This window comes from Podarcis melisellensis (assembly GCF_964234715.1).
Source record: "Podarcis melisellensis genome assembly, chromosome: 7".
In the NCBI taxonomy this organism is placed as follows: Eukaryota; Metazoa; Chordata; class Lepidosauria; order Squamata; family Lacertidae; genus Podarcis; species Podarcis melisellensis.
This window is the reverse complement of record NC_138539.1, coordinates 79,398,176-79,424,365: the sequence shown is the minus strand read 5'-3', so window position 1 is coordinate 79,424,365 and position 26,190 is coordinate 79,398,176. Positions and strand designations below refer to the sequence as shown.

The 26,190-nt window shown below is 43.5% G+C and overlaps 1 protein-coding gene across 2 annotated transcripts; it reads left to right on the top strand.

Annotated features, from left to right (window-relative positions):
• Window positions 1-1,913: 1,913 nt before the first annotated feature.
• Window positions 1,914-26,190, top strand: ANKS6 (ankyrin repeat and sterile alpha motif domain containing 6). 2 transcript variants are annotated; one of them, XM_081920033.1, is made up of 16 exons: window positions 1,914-2,751; window positions 3,986-4,482; window positions 8,110-8,154; window positions 8,401-8,605; window positions 10,456-10,562; window positions 10,728-10,876; window positions 11,716-11,920; window positions 12,334-12,383; window positions 13,307-13,519; window positions 13,773-13,938; window positions 16,327-16,496; window positions 18,463-18,652; window positions 20,140-20,207; window positions 22,247-22,363; window positions 23,518-23,611; window positions 25,586-26,190. In XM_081920033.1, the coding sequence occupies exons 1-16, from the start codon at window positions 2,393-2,395 to the stop codon at window positions 25,633-25,635; spliced, it is 2,685 nt and encodes an 894-aa protein (XP_081776159.1). In that variant the 5' UTR covers window positions 1,914-2,392; the 3' UTR covers window positions 25,636-26,190. The 2 variants fall into 2 exon arrangements, with proteins under 2 accessions (XP_081776159.1, XP_081776160.1); XM_081920034.1 differs by lacking the exon at window positions 1,914-2,751 and adding an exon at window positions 3,683-3,771.

The following is a 26,190-nucleotide window of genomic DNA, read 5'->3' as shown; positions in this document are numbered from 1 at the left end:
GCGAGGAAGCGGCCTTCTTTGCAGGATGAGGCGGCGCTGAGGGAAGGAGCAGCCGAGGTCTCGCCTCAGAGGCCGCGCGGCTCCTGGCCTCGGAAGTTTGACAGCTCGCCACAGAAAAACCAAACACAAAACACACAAGAAAACAAGAAAAACCAGACGTCTTCGCCTATTTGTTTATTTAATTTTTATACGGCCCTTCATCTCAGGGCAGTCTGCGACAGAAATAATAATAAGACATGAGACATAATAAAAAACGCAACCAAAAGCTCCCCACCCCTCCCACAAACACATTTAAAAAGCCAGATTGTCAGTGGGCCTGGTTGAAGAAAAAGTTTTTTTCGACAGGTGACTAAAGGCTTGCAATAAAGGCCTCAGGCTAGATTCCCCCCGGGAAAGCATTGCACAAGCAGGGAGCCACTGCAGAAAAGCTCCTGCTGCCCTTTGCACCTCTGTCAAAGATGAGGCAAGGTGAGGGCCGTGGAATGAGAATTGTTGGGGGTAGTGGGGGATGCATGTGAATAGTTTTCAGCACAACCCGGGAAAGAGGTGAAACCCCACTATTTTCAACAGGGCCTGTTTCCTGACCAAGTGTATTTGCAATCCTATGTGCCCCTTGTTAAGTTGTGGGTGAACGTATCACACGACACAGCAGTTCTTCAAACAGCTTTTGTTTATTCACAGGCCAGAACAGAACTAAACTGAAGGGTTCAGCCAGCCTGCTTATACTGTATAGAGCTCCACTACAACGCAACAGTAACCATTTTCTGTAACTATCCAATCACTGAACGTCACTTTCAATCCCTTATTTGCATATGTGGACCTGAGTGAAAACCATCTACAGTATACCCCTGCTGGCCCAGGGTGAGAACTTCAGTACATAACACCCCTAGTTCCTGGGACGGTTTCCAAGGACTCACTTCTGAGTGGAGAGGAATCCTCCAGATATTTATGTAATGGTGAGAGAAATCCTGGGAGGTTTTGACAAAAAGCTGTTTCCCCAGTTATCCATACTAAACCCTCCTGTTGCCTTCTCCTGGAGGAGTCCGGATGGTGGCAACACAAGAGCAGGCCTTCTCTGTGGTGGCTCCCTGCTTGGGGGAATGCTCTCCCCAGGGAGACTCACCAGGCACCTTCATTATGTACCTTTCAGCACCAGGCAAAAACGCTTCACTTCAACCAGGCGTTGGGGCTGATGGACATTCTGCAGCTTTTAAAATGTGCTTTTAAGGAGTGGGCCAATTCTTGATTCGTTTTTGTTGCATTGTTTATTTTGCGTTCTCATCTTGTATATGAAGAATAATTATTATTTGTTTATTTATACCCCATCCATCTGGCTGAGTTTCCCCAGCCACTCTGGGCGGCTCCCAATTGAGTGTTAAAAACAATACAGCATTAAATATTAAAAACTTCCCTAAACAGGGCTGCCTTCAGATATCTTTTAAAAATAGGATAGCTGCTTATTTCCTTGACATCTGATGGGAAGGCGTTCCACAGGGCGGGCGCCACTACCCCCTGTGGGTTGCTTTTCTGTTGCAGACAGCCCTGGAATCTTTGGATGAAGGGTGGTATACTAAACAAACAAACAAACAAACAAATAAATAAGGCATTGGCTGTGGGAGGGTGGGCTTGTTGGGTTGTTTTCCCTTTTTTACATACTTTGCATTCTCCTTTCATACTTCTTTCTATTGCGGGCCACCCTGGGATCTCAGGAAGAAGGGAGTTTACAAATTTAATAATCAATCAATCAATCAGTCAATCTGGTGTTGGCTGTGAGAAGGGGGATGTTTATTGCAGTGTTTCCCAACCTTGGGCCTCCAGCTGTTTTTGGACTACAACTCCCATCATCCCTAGCTAGCAAGACCAGTGGTCAGGGATGATGGGAATTGTAGTTCAAAAACATCTGGAGGCCCAAGGTTATTGGTTTGCTTTTTTTTATTCTGCATTTTGTGTTCTGGTCTGTTTTCTGTAGCGGACCGTCCTGAGATCTCCGGATGAAGGGCGGTATACAAATTTTAATAAATATATTTAAGCAGCAGCAGCACAGCGCTGGCTGTACGAGGGTTCTATTCTCCCTCTCGGGGATGGAAGGCGCTCGGGCGCTAAGCCAAACTTAACAAGCCAAATTAATGAATAACTAAAACCGGCGGCGGCGGCGGGCTGTGCGAGGCTCCCTTCTCCCCGTGGCGAAGCGAAGCCCCAGTCCTCGCCCGGAGGCCTCACCCCAGTGCCTGCCTCGCCTGCCGTCCCTCCCTCTTTCCCTTCCCGGCCGGACTGTGCGGAGAAGACGGCCGCCCTCCCTGCCTCGCTCCTCCGCCTCCTCTGACGAGCGGAGCCGGGGAGCCAAGAGAGGAGGACGCCCGGCGGCGGCGGCGGCGGAGCGCGAGGGCCGCGGATGGGGGAGTGCGGGGTGGCGGCCGGCGCCCAGCTGCTGCTCCGCGCCTGCGACCAAGGCGACTGCGAGGGCGCCCGGCGGCTGCTGCTGGGCCCGCCGGCGGCCTCCGGGGCCGGCGATGAAGCGGCGGCGGCGGAACCCGGCAGCTGCGCCGCCGCGCCCGGCGGGTCTGGAGCTGCTGCGTCGGGCCTGCCGCCGGGCTCGGTGCCCGTGGACTGCGCCGACGAGGCCGGCAACACGGGGCTGCAGTTCGCGGCGGCCGGCGGCCACGAGGAGCTGGTGGGCTTCCTGCTAAGGAGGGGAGCCTCGGTCCAGAGCCGCAACCACTGCGGCTGGAGCCCGCTCATGCAGGCGGCCAGGTCAGGGCGAGAGCAAAGCCAGATCGGGGTCTTGTGTAACGTCGGGATGCGAGGGAAGATGCTGGCCGGGTTTCCCGACCCTTGTGAACATAGGTCCGAACTCCCTGGGTGTTGGGCACCTACAAAATCCCCCAGTGATAGGGCTGGGCACCAGTGGCGTAGCGTGGGTTGTCAGCACCCGGGGCAAGGCAAGTAATTTGCGCCCCCTAACCCGTGGATTTTAGCACTCGAGTCTCTTCCACTAGATTAGTGCGCCCCCCTCAGATGTTGCGCCCGGTGTTGCCGCCCCCCCCTGCACCCCCCACGCTACACCACTGCTGGGCACCCACAGATTTTGGTGCCAGGGCCTTGCACGTTGCATGGCAGGGTCAAACTGGCACTCCTGCTTGGGTGCATCGTGTGGGTTAGAAGGATCATAGAACTGTATGGAAGGGGCACAAGGGTCATCTAATCCAACCCCCTGTTGTCGGCATGCTTCTGTCTCAAAAGACAGCGGAATGCATCTCTAAAAGTGAAATCAAAACTGCTATGTTCACAGCACCAAAGTGACCTCCCTGAGGCGCAAGCCTAGGCAATGTGTATGGCGGTCCTGGATGGGCCAGACAACAGGACCGTCCTCTTGGCCTCGCTGATGCCAAAGGGATGAAGAAAATCAGAGCAGTACGTTTGGCACCAGCGTGGCTGCAGGAGTTTGCCCGAAGGAGGTTTACAACTCGCCATCCAACCGTCTTAGGGACTTTGCTCTGGATTTGTGTAGCGTTTAGCACTTAGACTAAAGTTACCAGACATCCCCGTTTCCCGGGGACAGTCCCCGGATTTACAAATCAGTCCCCATACAAAATCCATTGAAGTTGAAAAGTGTCCCCGGATTCATTGAAAAAAATCTGGTAGCCTTAACTTAACCTTTCCTTTTCCCAAAAATGTCCCGCAAGGCAGCGGAGGTTTAGGATCAGAGAAGCGGAGAATTGCAGAGTTAGAAGGGACCACAAGGGTCATCTGGTTCAACCCCCTGAAAAAATTGTAAGTGCAAACCATAACGAGAGGTTTGCCTCACTTAAGAGGTCAGAAGGAGATTTGAACTGAGCAATTACCCGCTCAAATCCCATTCTCTGACCATGACACCACACTGTTTCTCTGCATTGTTAAGGCAAGAGTGCCTTAAATCCAAACAATGCTGTTTCATCCTACTGGGTATCATAACGTTTTCTCTCTCTCGTTTCCCCCCCAATCAAAGGTTTGGACATCTGACTGTGGCTCGCATCTTGCTAGAAAACGGCGCTGACCTTAATGCACAGAACAAACTGGGAGCCAGCGTACTTACCATGGCTTCTCGGGGTGGTCATGTCAGTGTGGTGAAGTTGTTGCTGGAATCGGGCGCTTACGTTGATAATTACGACCACTTGAGTACTAGCTGGGATAACAACAAAGAGGAATTGCCAGCTATCACCCCCCTTATGGCAGCTGTCCAGCACGGGCATGAGGCAGTGGTCCATCTTCTGTTGGACTGGGGAGCGGATTGTAATTATACCGTGAAAACTATGGGTTGGACTCCCCTAATGTTGGCTGCTGTTAGTGGAAGAGTGAGCTTGGCTCAGCAGCTTATGAACAAAGGAGCCAATCCCGATCATCTGAACACACTGCATAAAACACCATATGAAATATCTGTTGACTTCAAACATGAAGATATGATGGATTATTTGGCACCTTTAACAACAGTTAGACCTCAAACAGGTATGACCCTCTTTGCAGTTATGGGTCTCGCCATAGTTATTTTCTTGATTGGGAAACTCCCTGACTACAAAAAAAGGAAAAACAAGGATGATTTTCTTGGCAGGACTGATGGCTGATAGCAAAGAGGGGGTCTCTTAGGTCTTGTCCTTATGGCCATATTATGCCCACTAATAATGTCAGGAGAGGGGTGTTTAGCTCTCAAGACATTGTAATACAAGGGGTAAGCAGTCAGTTCAAATAATAAAGTTGTTTATAAAGAGGAATACTAGCGGTCCAGTTTCTCACAAGAAACCTTGGTCTCTCTTTATGGGACCATCTAGTGCTCCTGTGTGATACATGATTTGTTATTCCTAATAGAAAACAAACAAGATTCTGGTTGTCAACCTTTTTGTACCAGCTGAATACCTTTGTATTCTCCCTGGATTTTCAGAACTATGTTTCGGTCCTTGGAACAGATTATTGCTGCCAGTTTTTAAATGCTGTTTTGCTACTTTTAAGGCAATAAATTGACTTGATTGATTCTTAATATCTTAGATGCTTTAATGTTTTAGTTGTTGGAATTCAGTGCAAACTGCCCAGAGGACATTGTTGATTGAATAGCCAGCAAATATTATTGATTGATGGATTAATCCATTCATTTGAAGTATGTTTACATGATGTATAATCAACTAGATAGTTATTTTCCTTTTGTAGAAATGACCACAGTTTTTGTACACAAAGTGCTTATTCATGAGGGGGCTTTGTCACTCACTATAATGGAGGGGGCCATTTTATGATCAGTTGAGTCCCCTCCCTTAAAATATATGAAGATGCTTCTGGAAAAAGGGAAGCACCATGTGAGCTTCAGAGCTCCCACACTTGCAAGGAATTGCTGGATCAGAGGACTTGGGCATGGAGTTTATTTAAGTCCATAACTGATGGACTTAAATTGTTGCTTTCAGCTTCCAGTCTTTGCTTTTATTTCATTCCCCTTTTGTTCTTTTCTGTATTTTAGCAACCTGTCTCTTTTCAAAATCCTCATACTCTTTTTTTTAAAACCCAACTTTTTTCCATGGCAGAAGAACTTGAGAATTTCTTGAATGAACTTTAACGGAGGGCGTAGTAGTATTACGCCAAGGGAGTCGTCCTGGGACTGCATCTGTAGGAATGTACATAAGCAGTAAACAAGATATGATTCGATCCAAACCGTGATCTAAGGAAAGAGCAGTGCTTTGCATGCAAAATGTACCGGGTTAAACCTGTGACATTGCCACGTAGGGCTTGAAAAGACATCTGTCCAAACCCCTGGACAGCAACTGTTAGCCAGTGTGACAATACTGAGCAAGATGTGTGTCATTCACTATAGTGCAGCTTCTTGTGTTTCTGACAACAGAATCTGGACAACAGACTTAAGGTGGAGAAAAACTGTACCAACCTGATTTATGTAGAGTGGCCTTTCCAAAGCTGGTACCCTGCAGATTTAGACTCTAACTCCCATCATCCTTTACAGTTAACCATGCTGGCTGAGGGGTGTGTGTGTTGGAGCTCAAAACATCTGGAGGGCAGTAGTTTGGGAAAGACTGGTGATGTAAATAATCAAATCTTACCATACAATAAGCACCACCCTCCATCTTTTTCTCCTCCCTCCTTCAGAAGGGTGCTGGCAGCCAATATAGTTTTAACCTTTTATTTCTTTTTCTCTTTCAGCTAGCTCTTTCATTCTTTCCATCTCTACAATCAGAATTTCTGCCTTCTTCAATACTGGTATTTCCTCTCCTTTTCTCCTGTCTTTTCCCTGATCCAGCAAGTCTGACGTCTCACGGGCTTCATTAGTACAAAAGATGACTCTCAGGAGTATAGGACTCGAGTTCTACGTGGGCTGCAGGCTTGCTGTGCTGGTTTCTGGTAAGGCTTGTTATGCCTTGGGAAAAGGCACATCACTACTAAATTCAGAGTTTCGCTCTGTACCCTGCCATAGAGCATCCGCACCCCTGTGAGTCCTTATTGGCCTAGACCCACAAATTGCTCTGGGACAGGCTGCATATAGGATGCTGCCATATGCAAGGCTTCAGTGGTGGGGGAGCTGAGACTGGCTCTTAGCCTTAAAGCTCCTCCCAAGCCTTCTGTGCTTAGTAGGGTTGGGGATAGGATTATAGGAGAAAGGAGCTGGCTAAAATGGGTGCTCAGGCCTCCTGGGTCCTCAACACTTGGATGGAGGTGGCCAGAGCATGCCATTCTGCTGGATCCTCCCTCCCCGCCTGCCTGCCTCACAACATACAGCTTGAGGGTGTTTGTACACTCAGGGTGTACTGAATGACCTGGTATAGCCTGGCATGGAGTCTAGAATGTACAAACATACCTGTGCTATTTCCCCTGACATGCGAAGGGCTGAATCATGTCCTAAGGTTCTGTTATTCAAGGCTACAAATATCTTTCTGGGGAGACAATGAGGAGTGTGCCTTTGTGGATGGGGTCAAACTGTTGGAAGGTTACAGTACCTGCTGTGGCTGTAAAGGCCGATGCAGGAGAGACATGTTTTGTTGCACCTGGGGTAGATGAAGGCGTCCGGTTGTGCTGCTGCAGATGCACCATGGCGTTTCTTCCCTCTGTGCTCCACCCAGCAATTATTCCTCCACCAGTCACTGCTATAGATGCATGACCTGACTGCCTGTCTCCAGGCACTGTGGTTGTCTGCAAGGGATTGATGGCAGGGTTGATGCTGCTACTAGTCACTGAGGCAGGAGTGTGAACATGCTGGGAATGTGGATTTGGGAGAGTGCATCTTTGTTTGAGACTCTGTCCTGCCATGGGATGCCTAAAATCTTGTGGAAGGCATTGAGGTTTCACTCCTGGCAGGTGTAAGTTGCCTGTGAGTTCCTTCCATAAAGCAGCGTGCTCAGCATGCAAGTCTGGTAGACCTTCATCTTGATATTGGACATTAGCATCCCATTATCCCATACCCTTTTGGAGAGAGGCAAGCCATTGCTGTAGCTGCAATGCCAATAATACGCAGCTATCAATATTTGATAGCTGCATATTATTAATTTACTTGTTCTTGTGACTTTTCACCTTATGTTTTGGGAAATGGTACCCCAGTGCTCCTTTGGGTCAAACGAAAATCGCAACAGCTTTTCACATAGCAAACAATCACAGCCCCAAGAGACCAGGGGCGAGAGGAGGGTAATGGTACCTCAACAAGCCTTCTGACTTCAGAGATGAGCAACACAGCATAACTATCCCAAGTATTTTCTCATTACTTTGGGTTGTTGTTTTTTTTAATCATTTATAAATCAAAACACAAATTTTGAAGTCAAACGATTTACAGTGGTACCTCGGGTTAAGTACTTAATTCGTTCCGGAGGTCCGTACTTAACCTGAAACTGTTCTTAACCTGAAGCACCACTTTAGCTAATGGGGCCTCCTGCTGCTGCCGCGCCGCCGGAGCACGATTTCTGTTCTCATCCTGAAGCAAAGTTCTTAACCTGAAGCACTATTTCTGGGTTAGCAGAGTCTGTAACCTGAAGCGTATGTAACCCGAAGCATATGTAACCCAAGGTACCACTGTACTTAAAATACATCGTGTTATTTGCTGTTGTAGCATCAGCTGCAGCTGTTTTATAAACTTTATACTTTTCTCCCCACCCCCAGATAAACAGAAGAGGCAACCAGATATTTTCCATGCCTTGAAAATGGGTAAGGTCCTTAAAAATATTCTAACACATCTGGTGTATTCCTGGGTATAGTAACTAGAGGCATTCCAGTAGGAAAGAGCCCAAAGGTTTGGCTATTTCAAATGACCAGTGGACCTCTTTCAGGTGCACAAAGCAGCTTAGTTCAGTCTCACCCATACAGTTAGAATTAATCCCTTCGGCACTTAAAAAATAAACCTTTTAACTTCCTGAGCTCTTCCTTTGTTAACCATGTTAACCATCTCCACAGGGAATTTTCAGCTGGTTAAAGAGATTACAGACGAAGACCCTGCACAAGCCAATGTCATTAACGATGACGGTGCTTCTCCACTGATGATTGCAGCTGTAACTGGACAGTTGCCTCTTGTACAGCTGCTTGTTTCAAGAAACGTGGATATTGACAAGCAAGATACTATCCATGGCTGGACAGCACTTATGCAGGCCACATATCATGGGTAAATACCCTTCTCCCACCCCCGTCCCTCCCAGTGTGGAGTAAGATAAGTCTTGTTACCACTGCCAAGGAGGTGTATTTGCATTCCGGTTTTTAATTTCCTGCCCATGTTTAGGTATAATATTACAGCCCCTGAAAATGACTAGGAGTAGGTGGGCCAAAAACTGGGGGTGTTTTCCTGTCCTACCTACCTATGGCCGTGAATTGGGCATAACATTATTATTACATTTGAAAGCATGTAGAAGAAGAGAGTTTGGATTTGATATCCCGCTTTATCACTACCCGAAGGAGTCTCAAAGCGGCTAACATTCTCCTTTCCCTTCCTCCCCACAACAAACACTCTGTGAGGTGAGTGAGGCTGAGAGACTTCAGAGAAGTGTGACTAGCCCAAGGTCACCCAGCAGCTGTATGTGGAGGAGCGGGGAAGCAAACCCGGTTCCCCAGATTACGAGTCCACCGCTCTTAACCACTACACCACACTGGCTCTCAATGTAGGCAGGAACTGTAAGGTTGTGATGGCATGGGGAATAAAGGTTAGCCAGCCCCCCAACCCTTCCTCATCCCTGCCACCCAATGGATATATTTTCTCTCTCCCTCTGCCTCCACTGAACTGCCCTTTTAATATTTTGGACTTTTACTAACCCAACTTATCATTCTTATTGAGGGAGCAGAGTGTTAGGGCATCAGCTTGTGGGGTGAATAACAGGGCCTCAAACCAGTTTCTCCCCCCAAAACAAACAATGCTTTTACTTAAAGTTTTAGTAAGATAGCATGTTACTAGTTTTAGACAAAACGGTTTTAGGAAGAGAAAATATTATAACTGTTTAGGTAGTCACCCATAAATGCAAATCAATTTAACCAACAGTTAATTTTAGACACTTTCCCTAGCAAAGCCAACGTTTATCAGCTTGCATCATTCCTGACCATTGGTCATGCTGCCTGAGCCTGATGGGCATTGGAGTCCAACAATTTTGGGAGGGCTATAGATGTCCCATCTGTGGTTTAGGCCATGTCAAGGTGCATTGCCTAAAACCAAAAATTCATCACTCTGTTCAGTCTTCTTTACTCAATCTGTTCTTTTCTGCTAGCAACCCTGATCTTACTTTTGAGATAAATATTTTTAAAGGAATGGATTGGGGTGAAATCATGGAGGCTCACTAACTTATGCCAATATTAGGAGTTCTTCACTCTTCTCTCTCTTATCCTGGTATAAGCAAAACAAAATAAAAAATTCCTAGGAATTAGGAATTTTTTTATTTTGTTTTGACTATGGCAGACCAACACGGCTACCTATCTGTACCTGGTATAAGCAATCAGGTACATAGTACCAGGGTTGTTACCTCCAGAAGATGGAACTCACAATGATCTGTGGGTGATGCCAGAAAGTTAACAAGAGCTGTTGTTGGAAAACTCCAGGTGCAGATAAGGGTTCTTGTCTCAACCAAACAGTACAGGTACTAGGACAACAAATCTGGTCCTGCGACAGCAATATTTGGATACTGAGTGTGTTGCAAAAGTACCTAAAATCCTGATGACAACTCTTGAGCTGAATTGCAAACCAATCAGGGCTAGATCAGTTGGTAAGTAGCTGGGCCATATAAGGGGGCCTTAGCACAACAAACAGTTGTTAATAGAACACACACAAATGTTTAGGGGAGATTAGAGGGAAGAGGCAGGCAGGCAAATTCTCAGACCTTTCTAGTACCCTCTTCTAACTGAGCCGAGTATATATGTATGTGTGTGTGTGTGTGTGTGTGTGTATGTGTATATATATATATATATATATATATATATATATATGTGTGTGTGTGTGTGTGTGTGTGTGTAACTTACCTTCTATTTTCTTTGAAGGAATAAAGAAGTTGTTAAGTATTTATTAAATCAAGGAGCTGATGTCAACCTGCGTGCCAAAAATGGATATACAGCCTTTGACCTGATAATGCTGCTGAATGATCCAGGTACTTCTTTTTCTAGTGGGGTATCCTTCTTGGAGTCTTGCAGCAAAAACAACAGAGGGTCTTTTGGGTGGAGTACTTCCCATAAGATAAGAGCCTGATTTTTTGCTGATGCACTTGTGGCGTAGGTAATTCTTTCCAGAAACTTGTGTGTTATTTTTTTTTCAGATGCGGAACTCGTGCGGTTGCTAGCCTCAGCTTGCATGCAGGTTGATAAAGAAAAGAGCAAGCAGAACAACAAATCAGTTGTGACTTCTTCAAGAAATAAGCAAACTGTAGATATTCCAGTGTTGCCTGATGACAAGGGAGGACTGAGGGTATGCTGATTTTGTTTATTTCAGTAAGGCATTGTCTTCAGCTAGCAGCTAGCCAGTGTGGTGTAGTGGTTGAGAGCGGTAGACTCGTAATCTGGGGAACCGGGTTCGTGTCTCCGCTCCTCCACATGCAGCTGCTGGGTGACCTTGGGCCAGTCACACTTCTTTGAAGTCTCAGCCCCACTCACCTCACAGAGTGTTTGTTGCGGGGGAGGAAGGGAAAGGAGATTGTTAGTCGCTTTGAGACACCTTCAGGTAGTGATAAAGCGGGATATCAAATCCAAACTCTTCTTCTTCTTTTGCCCATTGTGGAAATTTGTTGGATGAGAAATCTGTTGACCTACTCTCTGCTACACGGTAGCACCACCACTGAGTGTGGCCAAAGATCAGGTCCCACAAAGTGCCAGTTGGGTTCCACCTGCTCCTATAAAGCTGCAACTCTGGTGAAGCTCCTCATCCTGAACAATTTGTTAACATGTAGATGAAACCACCCTAGAACTGATGACTGTCACAAGTGCTTCCTGAACAATGTTCTGCTGCCATACCATTGTGGTTATTCATTGTTCTTGGCTCCTAGGGAAAGTCTCCTCTTCTTCTTCATGAGCGCTATTCCAGGGAAGGGACTCTGCAACAAACTCTTGCATTAGATTTACACAGCAGGAAAAAGGGATGTGGATATGTCTAGACCTTTTGGAGTTTTGTTTTGTTTTTAATTTAAAAAAATCAACACCAATAAATTCCAGGTCATTCAGCGCATTATTTATCAGTGTTTAAAATATATCATTATGCATAATTATTTGTCTTTAAAAAAAACACCCGTATCATTATCTTTTATTATCTAGTCATGGTGGAACAGGATGTCCAATAGATTTCGCAAGCTGAAGTTGACCCAGACTTTAAATCATGGATTCTCCATCAATCCAGCTGTACCTTTTCCAGAAGAGTCAGCATCGCCATTTGATTGCACAATGAAGGCCACGTTACCAAGTGATAACAGTGTAAATTATGATGCCATTACAGCTTGGGCAACAAAGAGCAAGGCTAATGGTAAAGATTATTCAACATTCTTTTCAAACAGATGTGAAGTTGTCCAAAACTAAGGGAAGGTTTTGGAAACTTTTCAAGGGATGTTTTTGCAAAAGCCTGTTAAAAAGATGTTTTTTGTTTGGTGTCGAGAGACAGGGGTTGAATGTGTATATTGACTATTAAGCTATCACACTGCCCCAGTTAATTTGTAATGGACAACATGGTTTCTCACTGTGTGAATGAACTACAAACAGGTGCATTCTCCTTGTTCATATCCACAAGTGGCAGATTAGAAGCTTTTCATTTCCAGCTAACCATACTGTAGTTCAAATACTTCCAAATGCTGGTTTATTCAGAAATGCTAAACTTTGCATGGTTTAGTCATTAGATTCAAAATAGCATTGTTTATATGTGAGGGTTTTTCCCCTATTCAGGTATAGGAAGCACAAAGGGAGGAAAGGATGACGTATTGCTGACAACAGTGGTAAGTCAGAGTATTGCTGGTGCTCCAAGTTCTTGGTGTACTTTCTAGCAACTCTTGCCCTAAAACAGATTTGAACCAAAAGGAATCATGAATGTCCTTCTCTCTGTTATTATTAACAATTACTTTATTGTCAGATAGGTTATATAGACCTCGCCCCAAAAAGAAGCCACGGCGCTGATCAGTATTCTCTGAGTATTTTCATTTTTGTTTATTTAACAAAATGTATATACCGCTTACTAGAGGAAAATACCTCTAGACAGTTTGCAATAAAGAGTCAAAAACAGTCATTTAAAATACCAATAAGAAAAAATATTACAGACAAGTCACATAAACATGAATATATAAAAAGAAATATGTAATGAACAAGACACGCTTATTAAAACCATGTATCAAGATTACATATTAAAGTTACACACCTGGGTAGGCTTCCCAGAAGGAAAAAAACAACCCAGTAGGTGCCGAAAAATGTACAATGAAGGCACCTGTCTGATTCAGCAGGCATTAAATTCCAAAATGGAGGTCCTGCCACCTTAAAGGATTGGTAAAAGTGATAAAATGGTGTTCAGTTTCATTGGTTCAGTGTTTATGTTGCTGGGTCTACTTAAGTTGATTAATACCTATGTTTATGAGTAGCATCTATAGCTAAGAATGCAATCCTATGCATGCCTGCTCAGAAGTCAGTTCCATTGAATTCAGTGGAATTTACATCCAGGTAAATGGGATGTTGTGTAGGGGATTGCAGCCTAAATTCTAATTTATTGGATGTAAATGCTTGATTTAAAGTTTGTTTATTTCCTCTCTATTGTCCTTTTGTTGTAAACAAGAGTACACAGAATTGCCTTCTTTGTGATTGCCTTATTTTTCTTGCTATTTAAAAAAAATCCCTGCTTTCTTTATTCCTCCACCCCACACCTCCCGCTTAGCTAAGAAGTGGGGCTCCATTTACAAGACTGCCTAACGACAAACTGAAAGCTGTCATTCCACCTTTCTTGCCCCCATCAAGTTTTGAGCTGTGGAATTCTGACAGGACGCAACCAAGCAAGGATGGTAGCAGAGAGCAAACGAGGCTTGGCCTTCCACACCGAGCGACCAGTCCTGACAATAATGGCGGCGGAAGTTCCGACAAAGGAAGAGAAGTAAAATAATACCCTACCTGGTTTCAATTAATCATAAAGAGTTGTTCAAACACATTGCTTTGTTCTCCTTTAAACCAGATGTTTTGTAGTGTGCTTGAGATTTTTAAAAACAAAATGCTTTTCTTCTGCTTAATTAAACGTAGGGATTTAGGCTTTCCTGAATGTACATGTAAGTGAAATAGAGTGGATAATTCTATTTTTCAGATATTCGTGAACAGCATTAGTTAAAGCTGCATCTCATTTCTTTTTCTAGGCGTCCTTAAGTAGAGGTACTAGACCCATTAAACTATCAGCCTTTGCAAGAAGACCTCCTACTCCCTCCACCTCGAGCAACTTCAACCATTCCCCCCACTCTTCTGGTGGATCTAACAGCATAGCCGGAGTAAGCAGACATGGTGGAGAAATGCATAATAAATCAGGTGCTTATATTATATATTGATTCTTATCTCTTTGCCTGACAAGAAAGAAGATTCCACCTAAACATTAGGAAGAACTTCCTGACAGTAAGAGCTGTTTGACAGTGGAATTTGCTGCCAAGGAGTGTGGTGGAGTCTCCTTCTTTGGAGGTCTTTAAGCAGAGGCTTGACAACCATATGTCAGGAGTGCTTTGATGGTGTTTCCTGCTTGGCAGGGGGTTGGACTCGATGGCCCTTGTGGTCTCTTCCAACTCTATGATTCTATGATTCTAAGTTTTTGTTCAAAGCCTGTAAATGAACATGAAATTATTGTGCACTTATTTTGTAATGCCCATAAACAGACCCATCATTATCTAGGTGGATAAGACCTCTGTAGAGTTTCTTTGTATTTAAGAACTTCAGAATAAGTAGAAGGTCAACTGGTAAAGCTTTCCCCAGAACCTCACCTGCTGAAACTTGTGCTTGTAAAACTTTTCCATGCACATGTCATTAGACAAAGCTTTACTTGTCAGCTTTGTGCTTGTTTAAAGGTGCACACACACACACCTCCCAACCAAAACAGCTGGGCAATGTCATTCTGGTCAGGCAGGACTTGAAGACTAAGGAAAACTGAGAAGTCTCAGATATAATTGCGGAAGGATGTGGAAGATATCAGGTGGCAAGGGAACATTATGAGTAGTGAGGCTTCCTAGATCATTACACTGCAGCAACTTTTTCCACCTTCATTCCTGATCGCTTTTGCCCGAAGCTCTCCCATCTTCTGTGATGTAAAACATAAGTGCTGTTTGCTTCAACAGGTAGGTGGGTGAGGAAAGTGGATGATGGGATCTGGGCCGAGGAAGGGTCAGAACAAGAAAAACTGTGGTGGCATCCTTTTCACAGCTGTCAAGCAGTTGATGAGTGATGGTGCTTCTACTAGAATGCTGTCTGTGAGCCCTAACTACAGAACACACCTTCAAGGTCTGAACTTGGTCAGAAACTTCAAAAAAACTAAAGGAGGCCAGTGAATCAGGGAGTAGTGATAGCACTGTGAATGTGCTGAACATACCACCATGCTTGTTGAATAAAGTTATTCAGTTAACTTGAACACAGCATTTCAAAAATTACATGTATCAGGCTCTTATTAGCCTCAGTGCCTCTGTCCTTCTCATCCTCAAAGTAATTTGATATTTATTTTCTGGTGGTTGTTTTTTAAGAGCTCAGATTTGATCACTCTTTAGCAAACTAAGGTTCTTAGTGCTAACAGGATTGTAGCCAAAACAGAGTCGCTGAGAAACAGGATAGGGGTAACAGCAAGATTTGTAAAAGTACATTTTATAAACAAACAAACAAACACTCCCTAAATACCCCAGTGAAGACTGAGCATGCTCAGAGCATGCACATGTTGACTATTAGTGGAAAGGATGGAATGGCCTGATGAAGGAAAGTATTGGTGGTTGACTGGCTGGATACCCCGAACAACCTAGTAGGAATACATTCTCATCTTCTTTTGCAGGTCCCTCTTATATTGCCTAATCTCACGTCTCCAAAGCTCTGCATGTCTGCATTCTTTTCAAATCCCATGCACAGAATCACACAAATGTGATGACATCAATAGATTCTCATTAGCTTTATGAACAAGCTGTCAGGCTGTTTACAGGAGCTAGCCAGATGGCAATAGTAAAAATAAAAAAGCACTGCTTTAAACTGTTGAATGCCCTAGGATGACTTTGAGAGGCAATCGTTGCACAGAAACGTAAAGGGTGAATAACTTTTACATGGTATTTTATTCAGTACACATTATGAATGGTCTCAGACTAACAGTGAAATCCTAACCGCGCGTACTCAGAAGTAAGTCTTTTCAAATTCAACAAGGCCTCTGTTCTCAACATTGATGACTCAGAAGGCCTCTTGCCTTCTTGTCCTCGCAATAGCATGATGTGTCTTTTCTGATATATTGTTAACAAGCTAGTGTGGTGTTGTGGCTAGAGTGTTGGACTTAGAAGACTGGGGTTTAAATCCCCATTCACTGACTGACCAGTCATTGGCTCTCAGCCTAATCTTCCATTCCTGCTCTGCTCCACCACTGCCTCCTCTGCCCCCCCCCCACATTGCTTGTCATTTCACAAGAAGCCCCTCTTGGTTGCATCACCCTGCCATTCACTGACCTCACTGCGTGCCTGTCTCCTATGCTTCCTTCACATTGCACAGTTCATCATCAGCATGACGACAGACTAGAACAAATACAGTATAGAGAGAAAACCTCTTCTTCTTTTTAATGACACTTCCTTTGTAAACAGATGCTTTTAATGTTGCTTGAAAATGTTGAAATGAGATTGTTCTCAGTCTAGAATAATAAAATTGCCATTACAGTCTTGACTTATGTAAGATTGGGGTTTGTGTTTTCGTTAGGTGGCAGTGCCGATAGTGTTTTGTCTCAAATGGCTGCTCAGAGGAAGAAAGCTGCTGGTATTCCTGAACATAAAGCAAGCCAACAGCAAGTGCCAATAGGCCCAGCTCCTTCACCCTGCCCACCTGACGTGGAAAGTGCACAGACCATTGGCAATGGACACATTTTAAAGGTTTTTGAGTCTTTTAAATTTCTCGTAGCTTAGAGCTGAAGTAGTGAAGCATTCTTGATTTGCAGACTTCCCGTCTCAGTCACACGGCATATATGTAAATTGCTACGATTACTGAAGTCTTTTGGCCTGTAGACCTAAAGCTAATATCTGTTTATGAGAATGTCCTCAAAATGAATATAGGGAAGAAGGAACAAATAACATCTGAGTTTTAGCATTTTAAGCAAATTGATTATGCCAACGGTTCATCAGGATGCAAACTAAGGATGTAATCCAGGACTCAGCGATATCAGCTGGATTGTGACCTGGGTTCATCAAAACAACTAGTGGAACACCCTTGGGAGGGCTGCCAGTTACCCAGTTACTAAGAGTCAAACTAAATGTGAAGGATACCTGAAGGAGCATCTCCACTCCCATCATTCTGCCCGGACACTGAGGTCCAGCTCCGAGGGCCTTCTGGCGGTTCCCTCACTGCAAGAAGCCAAGTTACAGGGAACCAGGCAGAGGGCCTTCTCGGTAGTGGCACCCGCCCTGTGGAACACCCACCAGATGTCAAAGAGAAAAACAACTACCAGACTTTTAGAAGACATCTGAAGGCAGCCCTGTTTAGGGAAACTTTTATTGTTTAACAGACTATTGTATTTTAATATTTTGTTGGAAGCTGCCCAGAGTGGCTGGGGAAACCCAGCCAGATGGGTGGGGTATAAATAATAAAATTATTATTATTATTATTATTATTATTATTATTATTATTATTATTATTATTATTAGCTTAATTTACCCAAAGTGGCTACAAGAAGCTGCAGAAGAATGGGGACAGCGATGTTGCGTTCCCCCCCCCCCCATGGGCTATTTGTCTTTGAGACTACTTCATGCCCAGCAGAAAAAAGGATACAAGTCCTCACCATGGAGATGAATTTCTCAGGCAAGAGTAGCAAGCATGTTCTGAGGCTTATACTGCAGAATGGTGAAGCACCATTCTGAATTTGGCTCAACTGAACACCCCTCCAGATAACATTTAGGCACATTTAGCCACTTTTGTTGGATCCAGATTAAATTGTGTTTAGAGTAGACCCTTTGAAATTAATAGGACAGGTTAGTCATGATTAACTTTAAGTCCCATTGATTTCAGTTAGCCTATTCTAAGCCTTAGCCAACAGCAGTATGCAATGATCTGGACTGGAAGTAGGGGAAATTCATGATGTGATGATGTCATAAAAGGGCAGAGTGCTTAGATATTACTAGAATAAGGGGGTATCTCAGCATGGGAAATCCACTTTATTTCAGGGTCAAGTATAGATCTAGAGCTACCCTCTCAGCTGATTTACTGGTAAAAAGTTTAGACACGTCAAAAGCTTTCCAATGTTAGAAATGGTGTGTTTTCCATTCGTAAATGCAATGGATTCACTGAATTCAATTTGGCCAACTCCTTGAGACCCTTAGAGTAATTTATATGGGCGTTTCTGGCACTAGTCCAGAAGGGAAACTGTGTGGGTCATTAGAGGGAAGTGGCAAGATGCTTGCAAGACAACATACATGCATGTTGTGGAACACAACCTCTGCTTTAAAGCACACACAGCTTTTTCTGTGAAAGGTTATAACCAGATGTCTTCATATTCCAACCGTGTGAATCACCCCAATACGCCGTCGGTAAGGCCAATTGCCAAATATATTTTTGTCAGGAGGAACATTTTAATTACCGCAGAGTCTGCTTATGTAAGGAGATAAAAATACCCAAGTAAACATGTGCTAAAGTCCTTGTACTTCATGTGAACATTAAAATAAAATAGAGAGACATTCCTGCTACCAAGGCCTACCACTGATGTTTTATTGTGTTTTTAATATTCTGTTAGAAGCCACCCAGAGTGACTGGGGCCCCCCGGCTAAATGGAGGGGGTATAAGTATTGAATTATTATTATTATTAACTACATGATTATCTATTCTTCTGTTCATTGTTAACAAAAACAGAAGTTGGATGTGAACAAAAAGCCTCCATCTGAAAATTCGTCTACTTCTAAAAGCACGTCCCCAACTCTTACGCCGTCACCGTCACCATCTGCATCTCCCAAGGTTCAAAGTGCAGAGTCCTCTCTCTCCTCTTCTCACAGGCAAGGGAAAAGCAGCGGTGGCTCCAGCAGTGGAACTCTGACAGATGAAGGTAAGCAGTCCCCGGCTACACTGTCAGCAGGATCTCCCTGGACTGTACTACTTAGAATGTGAATTGTGCATTTGGGTGTCCTCCTGTGTCAAAAACGCTCTGCAAATCGAAACCAGAACGTATGGGGCAAGGAACTGCTGCAGCAGAAGGGTTGTCACAGAAACGTGCAAGTTTTCAGTATGTAGGTAAAGGTAAAGGGACCCCTGACCATTAGGTCCCGTCGTGACCGACTCTGGGGTTGCGGCACTCATCTCGCTTTACAGGCTGAGGGAGCCGGCATACAGCTTCCGGGTCATGTGGCCAGCAGGACTAAGCCGCTTCTGGCGAACCAGAGCAGCACACGGAAAGGCCATTTACCTTCCCACTGGAGCGGTACCTATTTATCAGCTTGCACTTTGACGTGCTTTCGAACTGCTAGGTGGGCAGGAGCAGGGACTGAGCAACGGGAGCTCACCCCGTTGCAGGGATTCGAACCGCTGACCTTCTGATTGGCAAGTCCTAGGCTCTGTGGTTTAACCCACAGCGCCACCTGCGTCCCTTTCAGTATATAGGAGCTGTTTTTTTAAAAATACTGGTTTGCTTTCAAACATGCACATCCTGAAGTAGGTAGAACTTTCCCATCCAGCAAAAGGAAGGCAGAGGGGAGTAATTGCTGTGTGGTTATCTCCTACTCGTCTATCCTTTATGTTATGTACTGAGTTGAATAGGATTCAGAATGCAGCAGTCTGATTGGTCCTAGAACAATAGGATCCGGAATGCAGCAGTCTGACTGGTCCTAGAACAATAGGATCCAGAATGCAGCAGTCTGATTGGTCCACAGGAGCTACCCAATCCAGCTCCAGGTGGAAATGAATCCGCAACCTGATTGGCCTACAGGAGAATCCCGGAATTAGCCAATCACGTGGGGCCCATTGTGTAAATAATGTATATAAAGCAGACATTCTGGGGGAACTTCCATTCCTCCTCACCACTATGAGCTGAATAAAGAGCATGGAATTCACTCTCGACTCCGAGTATATTTCACTTTACCTCTCAGGAAGCCTAGTTTAGCTCTGAAAGAACTGTGGTAGTGCTGCTACAGACTTGGAGAACGATCACCCTCCCTGGCTCTCAGCTGTGACACCCTACTGCCTTTCCCATAAGTTTTAGTACTTGGAGCAGGCCCCAGTAATTTCAGGGGTAAACTAAAATCTTCAGACTGGCCTTTCTTCTATAAATACTCTGTTTATGTGTATGTATGTGTATGTATGTATGTATGTATGTATGTATGAGAAAGGACAATCACAAGACCCATTATGCTCTGCATTGCATAGAAGGTTTTGCATAGAATATTTTCAGGGTTACAGGAAAAGGTCAGGGACAAATCACAGTTCAGACTACTTAATATGATCTTTGCATCTGCATGATTAGCTTGAAATATCGATAAAGATATGTATTCTCTGCCCTTTGTCAAAATGATTAATATTATTTCATTTTTTTATTTAAAGATGAACTCACAGGCATCCTTAAAAAACTCTCACTGGAGAAGTATCAGCCTATTTTTGAAGAGCAGGAGGTAAAGTTTTGTATAAACTTTTTATTTGTTCTTTTCCTTAATGCTTTCTGTGAGGCTGGCTGAAACTTTCAAATCATGAAGAATCATTAGGCCATGGAGGTCAATAAGGAAATTTATTTACAGAATTATGATCTCAGATTTTTATTATCTGGCTTTTCAGAAACAGTGTTCTTAAAAGGGAACACAGAGTAGTCACCAACAATGCAAGGCTGTATTTTTGAATATTTATTTGTTAAGAATACTTATATCTTCCTTATCGCTCAGAGAAGCTTTAAAGGCAGCTTAGAAGAGATTCTCAAAAGGGAATCACACTCAAATTTGGTATAAGAACAAAAATTACATCATGACCGTATGAAACCAGGATTATTCAGGCTCTTGTCTTAGTTTCATTGATTAGGGCTTGTCATTTTAGGGAGTGAAACTTAATTTTTGCATATTTCTTCAGTAAGGGAGCTTTAAAATATGTTTTTCGGTGTGAGGAATTCAAATCTGCTATTATTTTTGTGATTGGACAACTAGGCCTCCTGAGAGGTAAAGGACAATAATATCATTGGCAGTCTCCATATTCCATAGCTTCAACAGCAAAAGCAAACTACCCAGTATTTCTCGTCCAGCTGCCTTTGGTTACGCTCCATTTTCACCACATAGCAAAGGGAAGTGGCTTTTCAAAACTTACATAAAGAATTACACCCATTTGCTTGAGTGACTTCTATTGACTGTAAGTGATATTTCATGAACATAAAGGAGGAAAATATAATATATATATTCTGGGTCAGTGCCCCCAGTATGAAAGTGCAAAAGCTTTGGGCGTAAGTTGCTTTTTGCCTTTGAGCTCAGATAGAATAACAATTTAGTATTCATTTAAGCATATTCCACTGCTGTGTAAACCTTTTAGAATTACTTAGAAATACAGTTGTGTTTTGCTATTTTGCCCTGCTGCTACAGTTGTGATAACTTTTCATGCAAATCTTGAAAGCTAGTCAAAAGTAGAACCTGTTCTCTAACTATTTCAGTGAGCCACAGACATGCAACGGCATTTAAACATTCAATCAATATAACTTTTTGATGTATGTTCCTAGTTTTTAAGTGTCTGGTTACAAATGGCAGAAACGTATTGACCGTAGGGACTTAGAAAGCTGCCTTATATTGAGTCAGACCATTGGTCCATCTGTCTACACTGACAGATAGTCGTGCTCCAACAGAGTCCTGCCCTAGTCTTACATGGAGATGTTGGATATTCACCCAGGTCTCTCCAAGCAAAGCCTGTCACTGAGCTATGGCCCTTTCCCCATATATTTCACCTTGCATATGTCTGAGCCAGCTTGAGACTCCTACACGTTGGTGCATTCACTAGTGGCCAAAATTGTGGAAACCTTTTGGGGAAAGTGTATTTCCAAAGTTTGATGGCTCATAACACCTGATTGGCTCTCTAAACACTCATGCTCATTGGCTACATTGTAGGAAAGCTACTGCATATATCAACCTAAGCAAGTTGTGCTTTCTTTTTCTGGTTATTTGGCTATAACTTTTGATAGAATACAGCTAATTGAACCAACTTTGTTGCATTACATTCTTCATTAAATTATCTTTCCATTGATGTATAATTTTATGGTGTTACTAAAAAAGAAAAGGTTTCCACAATTTTGGCCACTAGTGTAGATAATAATAGTGATATAGTGCTTTAGGGTATTTAAAGTATTTCACATACATTATCTCCATGACCCTTATAATATCTCTGTAACAGAATTATTAACTCCGGCTGAGGCCAAGAATGACTTCCATGAAGCCACCCATGTAATGAATAGCAGAGACAAGTTTTGATGCAGAGACTTCCTTTGCTATTTTGCTAGGTCTTCAGACTAGCACTTCACACAGTGCTAAAATTAGTAGCAGCAGTTCCTCAGACTGTTATGGGGACTTAGGTCTTGCTGGAGCCAAAATGGAGGGGAGAGTGTAAAATGCTCTCTCTGGCTCTTAGCTCAGCGTCTCCTTCATAAATTAGAAGAGAGAAAATGCATTTACGGATTTCTGTTTCGCAGGTGGATATGGAGGCTTTCCTCACCCTCACGGATGGTGATTTGAAGGAACTGGGAATTAAAACGGATGGTTCTCGACAACAAATTCTGGCAGCTATTTCTGAGCTGAATGCAGGAAAGGTATTTCAGAATATATTTTACTTTCAAAGTGTTGCTTTTCTCTGCTTTTGAGAATTTGATTTTTCAACATCTGATAGAGCGTGCTCAGAGAAGAAAATGTTGACTTCAGGACTGCACAGGTCCTTTGCTTTAACGCCAAAGAGGTTTGCCCTAGTGGGCTGGCTCAGGGACTTTTCAGTTCTTCTGACTTCAGCCTTCATTGCCAACAATTTGTATATTACTGGGGTTAGTTTGGCATACTGGAAATCCAGATTTGAAGCTTCTGCAATGTTTCAAGGCTCATTACTATGTGGGCAAGGCCAGTTACAGAAATCCTTGCCACCCAATCATCACTCTCAGTTCCTGCTGGGCAACAAGTACATGGAAAGTGTTCTCTCCACGTCAGCAGTTTGCCCTAATAAAATGTTTCTGCCACTGCAGAACAAGATTGTTGTTGTTTAGATTTTTCCTCCCAAAGGAGAACCGGGCAGCAAACACCAAAGCCATACTAAACATTTGAAAGCAATTACCGTATTTTCGCTCTATAAGACGCACCAGACCACAAGATGCACCTAGTTTTTGGAGGAGGAAAACAAGAAAAAAAAATATGAATCTCAGAAGCCAGAACAGCAAGAGGGATTGCTGTGCAGTGAAAGCAGCAATCCCTATTGCTGTTCTGGCTTCTGTGATAGCTGCGCAGCCTGCATTCACTCCATAAGACGCACACACATTTCTCCTTACTTTTTAGGAGGGAAAAAGTGAGTCTTATAGAGCAAAAAATACAGTAATTATCCCTGCAGGTAAATTATTCAAGGTTGTCTAAAACAGCATCTTTCAGCCATCAAGTGCATGGATGAGTATGAATGCTTTAAAATTCTGCCAAAATGTTACTATAGAGGGTAGCAGATGCATCACAGTATAATATATAACTAGTGGGCTGTGTTTAGCTTGCTGGGTCACAAGGTTGTACAGTCCCAAACCAGAGTACCTTGTGCCGGAAGCAGACTGGAGCAAACAAGGTTATTTCATTGACACCATTACCAGCAAACATGAACGCCTTTCTTGGCATGCATTCCTAAAGAACCAAGCTGAAGTTTCTCTTACTAATGATTGCATTGATAGATTTAAACATGGACTATGCATTTGGTTCTTGCTCTAACTATGGTTTTCAACAGGGCCGAGAAAGAAAAATTTTACAGGAGACCATACACAATTTTCACTCTTCCTTTGAAAGCAGCGTTAGCAACACTAGCCCTGGAAAACCTCAGTGTAAGTATAGGATCGTGATTTATTTATCTGCTATATATTTCGGAAAGTTGTTTGCCTGTTCGCTCTGCACTGGGACACCTCTTACGATATCATAACCAAATTTTGCATGATGGTTCTTGAGATGAAGGAACAGTTTTCTATGTTTGCGTTCAATTAGACACCATTTTGAATCAAGATGGTGGACTGAACCTTTCAAAACTACAGATTGTTATTATTTTGTTTCTTACAATTCCTGATCAACACTGGGGATGAAGCTGATCGTTACTAATAAAATAGTATTTGAGAGACCTGACTCCTGGCCCTCTTGAAACAGAATCTAGAGCTGAAGATGGGTTTAAATTTGAAATCCAGAACACGTCTTTATCCAGAACACATAGGTCAAATTTCATGCCAATATCTCATTTTCAAAGGAAATTGTGCTTTGAGTTGGGTTTTACATATTTGCTAGTCTCCTTGAAAACAGGTGTGATCATGGTGGGGTTTGTCTTTGAAAGACAGCCCCGTATGTGCAAACTATTTTCCATCTGATAACTCACTCTTCAAAGGAGATACTGCATAGCATTATATCTTACATATTTCCCTTGCAAATAGGGGGAATTTCTGTAATTGGATAGGGGACAATGTGTTGAGATTTCTGCATTGCAGGAGGTTGAACTAGATGACCCTTAAGGTCCCTTCCAACTCTACAATTCTATGATTGAAACTGAATGAATTAAAAACCAGAAAAAAAATGGACAAATAAATTCCTATCAAGGGAGAGTTCAATGGTTTGGTTAATCCCCCTCCCCCCAAAAGGTCATTTAATATATATATATATATATATTATATATATGCAGGTTTTGGTGTCCTCGGGTGTCTTCCCGTGTAAAAGTTGGGGTGTCTAGGCGACGTTTCGACGTTTCGCCTAGACACCCCAACTTTTACACGGGAAGACACCCGAGGACACCAAAACCTGCATTCCTGTACCCGTGAAAATCTACGAAAGCAAATATTATATATATATATATATAACCAGGAAATAAAAGTGATCATCTTACATGACAGTTCACTTCCAAGGCTTCCACATATACAGTGGTGCCTCGCAAGACGAAATTAATCCGTTCCGTGAGGCTCTTCGTATAGTGGTATTTTCGTCTTGCGAAGCAAGCCCATTGACAGCTTAGCGGATTAGCGCTCTTAGCGGTTTAGCGGCTTATCAGCTTAGCGGATCAGCTGATAAGCGGCTTAGCTGCTTAGAAAAGGGGGGGAGGGGAAAAACCCCGCAGGAACTCGCAAGACATTTTCGTCTTGCGAAGCAAGCCCATAGGGAAATTCGTTTTGCGAAGCGCCTCCAAAACGGAAAACCCTTTCGTCTAGCTGGTTTTCCGTATTGCGAGGCGTTCGTCTTGCGGGGCACCACTGTACATGAAACTGCATATACTCAAACCTTCCCTTTGGAACCATCCCCATGAAGCATCCCTAACATTCCAGATGTGGTGTACTAAGTGGGGTTTGCTGTTTTGGTGCTGGCTGAGCAGTTCAACGAAGTCTCAATGCCCCTCCGGCTCATGTGATCCAGAGCGGTATCAGGGCTTGCTCAGCTGAACAGTTTAAGGAAGCCCTGTGCCCCTCTGGCATGTGTGAGTCAGAGCGGTATGGGGACTTGCTCAGTAGGGCTGGGCAATGTATCTCGGCTGCTTGTTCCTCCACTAAGGTGGGGAGGAAGAAGCAGCTGAGATACATTCCAGACATACCAGCATATCACAGTATTTAGCTGCTGATATATCACAATGTTGAAAACCAGGTATCGCCCATCCTTAATGGCCAAACCTATAGAGAACAAACGGACAGGTAGACAGACAAACCACTTTCCAAAATGTATTTGTAAATATTTGTTTTAAATCTAGCACTTCATGCATAGATACTTTATGCATATCTAGCAGCTTCTGCATTTTAAAACAAAACAATTAATGATGAATTCCTTTCTGTTTGCAGCACCGGGATGCTGGGTGAGGCCACAAGAACCTTCTCCTACCAAGAGGTAGTTTTTGAACCAAGGTGTCCCACTACCTCACCACAGTGCCCTGAAGAAAAAGTATCATGTGTACCTGTTACAGCAACATCTTTTCACAGAATGCGCAGGAAGGATTGTTTGTTAACAACTTTAAAAAAACCCTTCATTCTGCTAAGTAGCTGTTCCCAAAGCTGAAACTACACATTAGGTAGTTTGATACTTTGAAGGCCGTGAAAGACTTTCAAAAATGAACTGTAATGCATGTATGGGTCATTTCACAGAAGTGCAGGAATGAGAATCTGAACCAAACCCCTGTGGCTTCAGCAAAAAAAAAGTGTGTTGAGGAAGGACACGACGAAGTAACTGCAACTCACTGGAGTCTGCCATAGTCACCCGAGACTTGACTGTGCATATTGTGATAATGCAGGCATCTAAATTTAAAAGAAACTGCAAGTCTTTTGTAAGGAGTCAAGTGCACTGATCTGTGCCCAAGGCGTGTTTTTGTGAAGCACCAAACACAATTTGTATTGATGAACATTCAGATAAGATTTTTTTTTTCTAACTAAAGAAAACTTATGATTTGTAA

Excerpts from the sequence above, each read along its gene's own strand:
- ANKS6 (XM_081920033.1), top strand. The coding sequence starts at position 2,393 with ATGGGGGAGTGCGGGGTGGCGGCCGGCGCCCAGCTGCTGCTCCGCGCC. Across the intron at positions 20,208-22,246 it reads CTATTTTTGAAGAGCAGGAG|GTGGATATGGAGGCTTTCCT; the intron begins GTAAAGTTTTGT and ends TCTGTTTCGCAG. Across the intron at positions 23,612-25,585 it reads TAGCCCTGGAAAACCTCAGT|CACCGGGATGCTGGGTGAGG; the intron begins GTAAGTATAGGA and ends TTCTGTTTGCAG.